The following is a 12,220-nucleotide window of genomic DNA, read 5'->3' as shown; positions in this document are numbered from 1 at the left end:
TAATGGGTAGTGGCAAATGGACATTTTGAGACCTGCTATATAGTTACATAGTTACATAGTTAGATAGCTGAAAAGAGACTTGCGTCCATCAAGTTCAGCCTTCCTCACATTTGTTTTTTGCTGTTGATCCAAAAGGCAAAAAAAAAAAAAAAACCCAGTTTGAAGCACAATTTTGCAACAAGCTAGGACAAAAAAAATCCTTCTTGACCCCAGAATGGCAGTCAGATTTATCCTTGAATCAAGCAGTTATTACCCTACATTGAAAGATTATATCCTTGAATATTCTGTCTTTGCATATGCATTCATTTATGCAGCAAAAGAGTAAATGTATGCTTACTGCTTCTTCAGTTGACTAAGAGATCTTCTCTCGGACTCCTGGTGGAAATGCATGTTCTTCCTAATGCTGGCCATGAACAGCTCAAAACCTCTGCAAAAAAAGCACAATGGTCAAAGAGATGGAATCAGAAGAAGTTCTACTATTTGTGGCTGACTCCTAACTTAACTCACTAGTTGGCACTAAAAATTGAATTTCTAGAGATGTATACAATCGAAACTCATCAACATTCCACCACTCTTGGACTACAACCATTGCCAGGTGCTTTAAATCAGCAACACCCTTTCTCAGCACTTATCCCAATTTTTTTGTATATGTTTTCAGCATCACTCTTTTTAGGAAAAAAAAAAGGATAATGCTACTTATCTCAAGGCACTACTCTGTGCTTGGTTGAAAACTTGAAATGTAGCACATCTCCAAACAAGGTTACTGTTGCCACCATAACGGTAATTTATGTAGAATGCTATTGAGAGACCACTTTCCTGTTCCTTAAAATCAAGATTTTTAGTAAACATGGCATAAATCCATCCACAGAGTTATATCATAAAGTAATAACATTTTAACCATAGGGCTTTTTGCTGTAAGATCATTACAAATGAACAGTAAAAGTAATGGATGGCATCTGCCTATTGTTAAGAAAATAAATCTTCTTGGTTCATGTTTGTAAAACCTGGAACCATCAAGACACAAATTTACACCAGTAAATTAGTAGTAGGCTTTCTTATGGAAATCTGACAGACCCCTGATGTAAGATTATGTGTTGGTGGAGAGGACCAGACCTGGAAGCCTGCAGCGAAGATGCACGAAGGTCATACATGACATGCAGGAAGTAGGAACTAAGGAAAACTCTTCGTTGAAGGAGAAGAAAGAAGAAACAGATGCTGTCCCAGATAATACCAGCCTCCTCCACAGGTAGAGAACAGTCACGGTCCTTATCCATGTCCCGGGCTGCAAAGAAAGTGAAGAGTTTTATTTCAAGGAGCAAACGAGGAAGACCATCTACCATCAGTTAACTGGCATGAAGACTTCTCCATCATGGAATTGCAGGCTACATTTCTTTTTACACATTTAAAAAACATTATTTATTATTATTTTTTTTTTTAAACAGCACTATCAATGAGTTTGGTTAAGATCAATAAACAGAAAAACCTCTTCTTGCAACATTCTGCATTTCTAATGAGATAAGGGGTGAAAATAATGCACAGTTCAACTCTCTATGCACCATTCCCTCACACCATACTGAAGCCGTTTGGAAAAAACAGGGCTCTCTCAAGATCTAGGAGACTGTCTCTTCCTTGACCACATGTATAATACAGAATAAACACCTCCATATTATACTGGTCTAACTCATACTCTTAGCCAAGCACTACGGTCCAGGATGGACAAAGCTGGCATTGATATAGTCCTCTGAGTGTATCGTTTTTTTTATCATTGCAGCTGAAAACTCTCATACTTACGGTTGTAGTAACCTTTGACAGTGCAGACCAGGCTAAAGAGTTGGATGACCCAGCAGAAGTTAGTCTGCATTTGTTGGACAAACACACAGGATAGGAGCTGGAAGAGAGTAAGAAAAATAAAAATAATAATTAATAATAAAGAATAATGGGGCCTGCTTAGATAAACTTTAATTACAGTACTGAGAACAATACAGCACAGCAGCAATTAAAAAAAACATCTAATCAAAGGAACAAAACATGACATTACCACTCACTGTTCCGAAGTAAACTGCACAATGTTGGGCTATTTGTTTTACTCAGATACAGCAAAGTAAAACAACTTTATACAAAAATTGCAGCAAAATCAGAGAATATGACAACTGTGGGAATGGCAGCATCTCAGAGAAACCTCAATAGCTTGCCCTTCGGATAGTCCCCGCTCAGGCCTCAAACTTTTTGCTGACTTGTGCCCATTACAGAAAGGACCTTCACCATTTACATATCAGATGATTCCACCCATAAGATCAGTCCAGATCCAAAATGCCAGCAAGTTCCCTACATGAGAGATACTGCAACCCCAGCCAAACATATCGGCTTTCTTAGGGCCTCATCAGGTGGTCAACTAGCTCAGAGGACCATGAGGTCCGCTTCCTGGTAGTAAAGTATGTTGCTGCTGATGCACTACACAGCTTATTTGACTTCTGGGAGAATTTCTGTTCAAACGATCAAGTCACGTGTATATCATCATTCCTGACAACACATCTCTCACAGCACAAACCCAGCATCAAATTTGAGATAGCAAATCTGGTTGATTGACTGTCCAAGAGGAATGCAAGATATCAGAGAGAGAATTCATTACACACATCAATATCTTAAACCAACCATATCCATTCATTATTAATAACAGCCTTCACAATCAATACACAGTTATCCTGACAGGCCTTTTAATGGTGCATGCACCAAACGGGAAATAAAACTAATTAATGGACCACTTGTTCATTTACTCATGGGCTCAATTCGGATACCATCATACAAAGACCTATTGATGCACAGAGCAGAAACAGGTTTGATCAAATTCTGAAATTATTTAGGCTTTCTTTATTTACCCAAACAATGCACTGTCAGTTTACGAATTCCCCCTTTTGACATTTGTGGAGAAATAATCCTATCAGGAAATTGTTATTACTATATATTTTATTTTTATTCAGTAAATTGCTTAACCCCTTAAGGACACATGACATGTGTGACATGTCATGATTCCCTTTTATTCCAGAAGTTTGGTCCTTAAGGGGTTAAATAGACATTTTTACACAAATGAGAGTTTAATCTCAATTAGCAGAATACCATCATACATGTTCACTGATAAACATATTTTATATATTTATAGGTATAAGTCTAAAAGAAATAGGTCTATTCTCCAAACTGGAAAGGTTTGAGAATTGCGAAATGTAGACCAAAATAGCTTAAACTAGGAACATTCTTTATCTCGTCACTTCCTCACATTCCTGGTTTTCTAACCCAGAAATAAAATGTGTGCCTATTCTCATGTGTTACTTTTACACATATTTTTTATTCAGTTTTACAATAGGAAAATCTTATTAACGTTTTTCTACTAAATCTTATAAGGAGAACCCAGAAAGTCCGAGAAACAAATCTCACCGACAACATGTTCTTGGCCAGTATAACTGTGATGTTATAGAGAATCAGGCAATCCCATAAAACCAGCCGTGCTTTCACTGGCTTCTGTAGGAGAGCTGTGCCAAAGAGGAGGAGGTAGAAGCAGGACATGAGATATCCAAGGCCAAAAACACTGATCCGAGTGGCACCGGTGATAAATACCACAACTAAGACGAACCAGAAAAGGTATCGGAAGACTACCACCTTCAACATATCCAGATAAGACCTGTAGGGGCAAGAGAGTCAGAATAGATCTTTGGTGAACACATAGAGGACACTTGTCATGGCAATCTAAACGTTGGTGAAAAAGCCTACCATAATTAATAAAAATTGTAGGTAGCATGTTGTCTATGTGGTTTTGGTGGGGAGTGTGGTTAACAGTGTAAAGACATAAGTTATAATTAGAGTTAATAAATCAAGGATTCTACAGAGTGATTATTAAAAAAATGCAATAAAAAAAAAAAAAAGCACATGAGCTTCTGCAAAAGTGGTTGACTGTGGGTAGAGGTCATCTTAGGTATTGGTTGACCGACATTTCTAAAGTAAGATCTCTGAATTTTCTCTGTATATTAAATACATTCAGGTGATGACCCACCGACAGTTGATGAAGTTGGGTACAGGATTTGGTTTATCCTTGGGAGGTTGAATTACTTCCACATTCTCCCCCGCCATCGTATACCACTCTTCTTTCTTCTCGTTAACAAATACCTTCCACTGCTGGGATACACAGAGTAGCAGAACAAAATCACCTACAAGGTAGAGAGAATGTAGGAGGTGAATGGGCTGCACAACACGATTATGGACGCCCTGTGAGGCTCGCAGAACTAAATTAGCACTTACTGATGAGGTTAATTGCTTTAGGAGGAGAGTAGAAATCGGGTAGGTACATCCACTTTATCAAAGCAGAGTTGACTGGAACAAACTTATCCCATCTCCACGGATATTCTTTCAGAGACAAAAAAAATAAACAAATACATAAGTAAGCCACATATCCTTTCTTATTATGCTGGTTGGAGGATTAAGATACTGGGTAACATGAATACAAAGTATCCTACCTATGCACAATACCGGCGGCATACCCAGACACAGCAGATACTGCCAAAGCAAGAAAAAGACGAGGAACATGCAATACTTTGGCCACAGTTTGGCGATGTTAACTCTCTGCCTCCGAGTCAGTATTACAATCAGCCAACAGCCGTGGAATATAACCATAAAATTCATTCTCTGGCCTATCACGTTCACCGTCATCAGGAAGCAGATCTAAGGGCATCAGGAGGGAGAGATTTAATTGGTAGAGGTAACATGATGATGGCACAAGTGCACCTGGAAGTGGAGGCCAATCTGCACATGTGTGCACTATTATTCGCATGTACTCACCTCCAACCCAAACTTGTAGAAGAAATAGTTGATAAAATATTTGATGCAATTAAATAGTCCTTCATCCAGATGCTCTCTGCGCACATCTGGAAATACTGCCTGTATGTGTGGCACTTCCAGCTGGTAACGTTTACGGTAAAACGTCTGGTGCCGATACACGATAGCTTCAAAAACCAGCAGCAAAAGAATCTGAAGGTGGTTCTGGAAGAAGACAAGAAGCTATTCAATACACACACACACACAAATACATATACAGATAAACACCAAGTGTAATTTTGATATTTATATTTTTAATCATACAAATAAAACTTTGACTGTGCTGGTACAAGTACAATTTAAATCCTAACTTCCAAAACTGGAAATATGGAGCACTCTTAAAAAAACCAAATAAAAAACAAATATACATACAAAATACACATAATGGTAATACAAGACATCTGTAATGGTGCATTATTGGACGATTATAAAAACACTTGATATTTAATATTTTGGTGTATCACATTTTCAGAAACCTTTGATGGCATTATTTTTCCATAATACACTTCTTGTGGTTGTACATGTATATATAACTTGTAACCAGCGTGCACAGATGCATTTACCTGGATGTAACCCAAGTTGGGGTAGCCTTTGCGTATTCCAAACCAGTTAGCAGGATCAACTGGGGCTCGGTAAAGCGTGGAATTCAAAATCTCCTCCTCTAGAAGATTGGTGCCATTTGGTAAAGGCTGCCAGTAGAGAAAAAGAATAAGTAGGTAAGAGATTTCGATAAAGGTTATTTCAGGGAAAAGCCTAGATATCTTTGAGTTTATAATTTTATTATGTTGCATTTCAAGATCAAGTGTGGGTTACAGTAGTTTGGAAGAGTCGTTAACCTCAATGTACAGTACAGCATGGTGGAAGTAGTGGTTACTTTTTTAAACGATAGTAATCTAGCCAGAGCCCCTCTTATCAATATGTTTGGAGTAATAGATGGACCCGTGTTTACCAGTGTGCAGTTGCTGGAGTACTCCAGTGGATTAACGATTGACAGTTGGTACAGCATCTTGCATACAATGATTATGGAACTCCAGATGGTGCAGAGACAAGAAGTCATGTGCTGGAAACGAGAAAATGGCATGGCAAAGGCCCAGAGTACTACGAAGAGGAAATTCATCACAGAGACCTGGCAAAAAGCAAAAGGGACCGTAAGACTTTGCCCCATGATGGGATGCTCTTAAATTTCGAACAATACCAGTAGATAAGGCACAACTACAGTTACACAATACCAAAAGAGGGGGGCGCAATTAGAATTCTAACAATATCAGATGATGGGGTATCATTACAATTATACACCAGTAAAATATGGTGTGCTCTTCGGTTATAACAATACATAAAGATGGGGTGCCCTTATAGTTACTATAACACCATAAAGATGGGATACTCTTACTGCTACAATACAGTGACATGCAATACCCTGAACGCAAATTATAAAATAAAGAAAAGGAAACCAGAAAAAAATAAAATAAAGGGATTTTAAAGAATTTCTATTTATAAATAGAATACAGTTCTTATTTGGATACAAAGAGCCCCATTCTCCAGTAAGTGCCCCAATTATATCAGTGGGAAGAGCCCTGAGCCAATTAAGATTTTTCTTGGCTGCATTGATTTCCCAGCTTTCGATTTTCAAACGAAGAGGATTTATTTTTTCATTTGTTAAACACTTAGATTGTAGAAGGTTAATATCAAAAAATCTATCAAATTACCGTAATTCTAGTTCATTTTAACAAACTTTCGGTAAAGATGCGAGGCAAACATCAAGTATCTAGACATCTATACCGCAAGCCCCGAATATAGTGTTCGAATAATTCTTTCTCTGCTACAATATACAGACATTACACATTCAATTCAAGATCTACTACACAGTGTGGGATGAGGGAGAAAGCCGTCATTTATAGGCCCTCTACAGAGGAGAAAAACGCTCACTGGAGCAATGGTGGAGGTAAGTAGTGCTTTGTGAGTTAAAGAAATATTAAATAATATGAAAGTTGTCCTTTTCTAAACTCAGGGAATGAATCTTAAAACATTTACGCAGCATGCCCCAGAGTACAGCCATATTTAACTCTCCTTTCGGCTTTGCAGACTTTGTACAACACTTATGCCCTCTTCCCTACACTGTTCGGCTTGCAGAAGACATTAGATCCGATAAATCAAAGCCACGTGTGCCTGGAAAGTATTAGCTTTGCTACTATTGCGGCACAGGAGAGCATGTTGCATAGTCTTTAAAGTGTTTGCATATGGTTCCAGGAACGTATTTCTTGTATGTTCCGGAGACTGCTCAGAAAAGTTTAAAAAAATAGTAACATAAACTTAAAACAACATATGGATTGAGAGGAGGAGTAAGATGTTTTTAGTCAATCAGCTCAACCAGTGATTTTCAAACATGCCAGCTCAGAGCTAGCACAGACATTCCCTCCATGGTCTGGAATTTATACCATTTCTGACCCCAGGATTCACCGGTTTTGTAAATTTTCATATTGCTATTCTATCTTCAGTTACACTCCCCCAAATGGGCTTTGCATCCAAAAGGGTTTAAAGTTGGACTATTTCCAGTAAATTTCATATTTAAAGAGCTTCCAGTGAGCCCGCTGTCCTACTGCAGGTCAGGTAAAGTCCATCATATTGGAACAGAACCATCACAAGATGTAGTGGTCAATTAAGATTGTGGAGATGCTTCGGGGCCCAAATTTAGCTCCCCTTCTGAGACCAACTTTATTTTGTGGTCCAGCAGAGAAGTCAGGGGATATCCAGTACATATTCTATCAGGTTATTTACTAAAGAGAATTCAAAAATAATTTTAAATTTAAGGCCAGAGGACCTGCACTGAATGCATAGCGGACTTGGAACACGTTGACCCTAAATTTTTAATTCACTTTGAATTATGACATCAGTGAATAACCTTGTATGATTCTCACTCTCAGCTTTAGAACGCGGCACCAGTCTAGGTTTCTTAGCTGCAGCCTCGTTTTCCAATCACCTAATAAAATGCATTACTGTAGAACAGGGGTGCCCAAAAGATCGCAAGATTTTTATATTTTTGAAAACTACAGCTTCCATGATGCTTTATCATTCTAAATCATCATGGGAGTGGTTGTTCTACAACATCTTGGGATCTACCTTTTGGGTACCCTTGCTGTAGAGATTAGGGGATGTCCACTCACCTCCTGCAATGCCACCCACACGCTATACACAGCCACCAATTTCAAGATATGAAGTTCCAGGAGTCTCCAGAGGAAAACTTGGACCTGGTGAAGAAGCTCAGAGAATTTGTAGAAGAGGACTGTGAGTCGTTGGGTGACCAGATCCCACTTACTGAGAGGACCTGTAAGAAAAACATCAAACTCTGGCATCAGACCACCAAGCAGAAACAAAAACAGAGGATTGCCATCTCAATGCCAAAAAGAACATACAGGAATATATATGCATTAGGTCTGCCCCAACCACCACTAAGCTCACAATGACCTAACCCAGGATAATAATCTCACCTTCATTTGTAGAACCTTCTTCAACACATTCCTGCCCTTCTTCTATACTGCATGCACCGGCCAAGTCTTCTCCCACCTTTGGGTTTCCGCTATAAAAAAATATTCAGTCACTGAAGTTATCCTCTTAACCTTCATACCCGACACAAAAACATCACAACAACACAGAACCATGGAAAATGTCACAACCATGTATTTTCCAATTATTTCCAAAACTATAAATGATGAGGAAAAACTGGCGTATTAGGTTGATCAAGAAATGCATCACATTGCAACAAATGCTTTATTAAATTATGAATGAAGTAGAAAAAGCTATTAAACCTATGAAAAGTCAAGGACCAGTAAGGGCTATACATACATACCTGGTGAGCTTTCATTAAGAAATTATTGTTCATCTGAGACGGCGCTAAAAACATTTATGTAAACTCCATATGGAATGTTTAGGTGGCGGGACTGTGACTGGGGCATGCCAGTCAACCTTTTGCAGATATATACTGGTATTTTTATTAGCATTTATCATATCATATTCCACAGCTTTTACAAGTATAGAAAGGAGATCTTTGGAGGCAAAAAGGCCATGCTCAAAAAACTTACAATCTTCTCAATCTATTTAATCCAATTCTGAATCTGTTCTGCTTTATCCAAGCCACACAAAAAAAAAAAAAAATGCATACGTAATGAGTTGTGAAAAGTCACAGTGCAAACATGACTAGTTAAATACACTTGACGTCCAACGTTGACACACAACCCCAAGAGTTCTGAACATCAGATATGCCTGATCTCTTTTTAAATGGGACACATTCATTGACATGTCAGATCCTTCACACACAATGTTGTGATACAATAGAACCTAATTCCATCAGAAACTTTGGGGCTTAGAAAATCACATTTGGATCACATTAGGCCCATCCCAGGAGCCATTATAAAATTCTACTCACTTATCGTGGTATGGTGCGCATTCTTGGGGTGAGACTCGTGCAAGGTCTGTGATTTGCATGAAAGGTTTATGGAAGTAGTGTAGTTGAAGGATACATGCCAAGAGGAAGAATCCTGGAATTAGGATGCTGGTGAAAAGTTCCGACACGCTGAATATTTCAAGTCCGATATCACTTAACCTGCAGGAAAAAGGCTAGGTGTAAGTGGAGCAATATTTGTTATAGACTATGCATTGTAGTGGAGATTGACCGTAAGTGTGAGTGACTGATAGCTGGAAACAAGGCATAGAATACAAGAAGATAATTGTTCGATTTTATATGCCACGGTCAGGAGGACACATACTGCTCATCTGTGAGGGACGTCAGGTTCTTCCAATACATGGGAAAGTCTTCAAATTGGAAAGTGTAAATGGCAATTAGGACCAGCATTGTGTAAGCTACAACCAGCCACCAGAAAAAATTCAGCAGTTTCCTCCATAGAGTGTAATACAACTGCAAGAAAAAGAAAACAATAGGTACGAGATCAGAGGAACCATGAAAAAGGATAATTGTCAATACAGTAAGTTACTTCTACTCTTGAACTTCCTGTTATGTAAGCATATCTATGTGGAACATCTTGAACTCTTTAGTCCGATTACAGTAAAGCTGATGGAAATAAACAGTCCATTGTGCAGACCTGCAAAATTTGCGGTCATCTTACAAATGAAGATATGAAATCTGTGGTCGAAATTGCACTAAATGAACTAGTGATCTGACCTGGTACACCCCCATGAACAATTTGTGCATTAGAATGCTAGACAACCCAAACTATCCCACTGCGATGGTGTCTGGTTTTAGAATATACTAAAGAAGGTGGAGTGTTGTCTTTTTGAACGTTGAAAGGACTCACCTGGAAGAAGACCAGGCAAAGAAGAAAGATAAACATGTAGACAATCTTATACACCACAAGCCGCCCAGCAAAGCTGACTACGATGAACATTCCACCACACAAGTAGATCCAGTATTTAGCGTAGAAGCTCATCACCTGCTCCCCGAAACATTTCAGTAGGTTCTTCTCTTTACTGGGTTCTGATAAATCAAAAAGAAAAACACATACAGAGATAATTTTGATAGCTTAAATAAAATACAAACACCGATAATTCTTCAAGGCTCATTCACCATCTTGGAAGAGGTCGCAATATTCCCTAAATACTATTCACGGCCAGCAAACGCATGTCATGTATTAAAGGCTGCAGCATTTACCAACTACCATTCACGTTTTGGCAGAGGCACATCGTCAAGGGGCAGAGGTTGGCACAGTATTAGCAAAACGCCACAGCAACCACTCACTTGCCATCATCTTACCATGACATTGTTTATTTTTAAACTTTTGTTTTATTTTATTTATTTATTTTTAAATTTTCATTGCAGGACTTTAAAAATTGTGATTTTAAAGCATGCTGGGGCTATGTAATAACTTTACAATAATGATACAATAGCAGCACATCAAAAAGAAAAATGGTGAGAAATGTTAAAATAGTTAAATGAAAAGAATTATTTAACGTCAGCATTAACCCCAAGGAATTGCCAAGGAATCCAGTGTGAATTGTAAACCACATCAACGTCCAACACAGGTCTGCACATTTAGTGTTATTCTAAAAGGGACACTCTAGGTACTATAACCACTACAGTCTGATGCAGTGGTTATGGTGCCAGGAGTCACCAGGCAAGGTCTACCGTAATCTGCCAAGCAGTTTATTCACAGTTTGACACTCATCTTGCTGTGTTGTGTGCCCACTGTCCTTCCAGTTTGAGATTATCTAATAAGCAAAAGTTCATACTTCCACATTATTATACCAACTCATACCAGGATTAAACGGTGCTCACTGGCTGAGAGAGTGTCAGCTGACAGCTGTTACTATTTCAACCCTGTTGTAGAATAAATTCAATTATCACTGCTTTTGGAATGCTTAATTTACGTCCTTGTTGAACAGACGTCTTCTGTGACACTTCTCACTGCTAGGATTGTTTGCCACTCACCTGCTCCTGACACAGTCACTTCTACCAAAGCCGGAGTCTCCTTTTTGTGCTTTAGAAGTTTTTCGGTCACAAACTGACGTAGAAGTAGCCAAAATGTCAACATGTAGAGCAGCTGAAGGAAAAACACAACGGTTATTTGAGGAAGTTGGCAAACTTGAATGAAAGTCACCAAGTGATAAAAACATTCCATGACGTATGGGACGTGTTGGTGGCTTACTGTTCATTGCCCAGTTAAATGAAACCGACCTCTATAGGTTACCTACTGCACGTCATGTCATTTGACCACTCACCTGCCTACCTACCCTTTCCCCTTCTGATTTTTATTTTATTTTCTCCCCACTCTAAAAAAGGGAGCAGTTTAATAAAAGTGTGAGTGTGCATGTAGATATATATATCTATCATTTTTGTATTTTTGTATTTTTATTTTTTTTTAAAGGAATAATCTAATAGGATTGAAGTGTTTTGTGATTGAAGTGCCGGAGTGTAGATTACCATGGCTCCAAGATTGAGGCACGGGTAGGGAGCCCGTGCAAGACCCAGCTGGGACAGTCTCATGAAGCCAAGTTGTGTGGGAAGCTCTAGCTCCAAATCCATGCTCCAGACATACTGCAAGCTGCAGAGCGTTACTCCATACAGAAGGATAAATGGAGAGCAGAGCATTGCAAACTGACGCCGACTTCGTACCATCCAGATCAGGCAAGCCCAGAGTAGCAGCACAAAGGTCAGCCAGCTGTGGTAGGTGATACTCCAGACCTACAGACAAAGAACAATCGATCAGCACCCCGAACGAATCGCATGAACAAATGGACCATTGACCATGAAGACATTATGAGCTTGACATAGCACTCGCAAAATCTAAATCTTAACATCCAGTGAAGAACCACCTAGAATGGCTATCAACTGATCACATCTCACCGTTAAATA

The 12,220-nt window shown here is 38.9% G+C and overlaps 1 protein-coding gene across 3 annotated transcripts in view; it reads right to left on the bottom strand.

The window, feature by feature from the left end:
• Positions 1–12,220, bottom strand: part of PIEZO1 (piezo type mechanosensitive ion channel component 1 (Er blood group)) — a 123,523-nt gene that overhangs the window by 27,710 nt on the left and 83,593 nt on the right. For all 3 annotated transcript variants that reach the window (XM_063437630.1, XM_063437631.1, XM_063437632.1), the window contains exons 12-28: positions 11,789–12,049; positions 11,297–11,408; positions 10,167–10,345; positions 9,621–9,769; positions 9,281–9,457; positions 8,346–8,434; positions 8,022–8,182; positions 5,810–5,986; positions 5,424–5,549; positions 4,825–5,025; positions 4,503–4,707; positions 4,288–4,392; positions 4,043–4,196; positions 3,430–3,673; positions 1,792–1,888; positions 1,114–1,282; positions 338–427 (exon numbers count right to left, since the gene is read on the bottom strand). In XM_063437630.1, the coding sequence (XP_063293700.1) occupies positions 338–427; positions 1,114–1,282; positions 1,792–1,888; positions 3,430–3,673; positions 4,043–4,196; positions 4,288–4,392; positions 4,503–4,707; positions 4,825–5,025; positions 5,424–5,549; positions 5,810–5,986; positions 8,022–8,182; positions 8,346–8,434; positions 9,281–9,457; positions 9,621–9,769; positions 10,167–10,345; positions 11,297–11,408; positions 11,789–12,049 (2,696 nt within the window). The remainder of the gene's footprint in view (positions 1–337; positions 428–1,113; positions 1,283–1,791; positions 1,889–3,429; positions 3,674–4,042; positions 4,197–4,287; positions 4,393–4,502; positions 4,708–4,824; positions 5,026–5,423; positions 5,550–5,809; positions 5,987–8,021; positions 8,183–8,345; positions 8,435–9,280; positions 9,458–9,620; positions 9,770–10,166; positions 10,346–11,296; positions 11,409–11,788; positions 12,050–12,220) is intronic.

The sequence above is a fragment of the Pelobates fuscus genome, chromosome 12, assembly GCF_036172605.1.
Source record: "Pelobates fuscus isolate aPelFus1 chromosome 12, aPelFus1.pri, whole genome shotgun sequence".
NCBI classification, from domain to species: Eukaryota; Metazoa; Chordata; class Amphibia; order Anura; family Pelobatidae; genus Pelobates; species Pelobates fuscus.
This window is presented reverse-complemented; position numbering and strand designations above follow the sequence as displayed.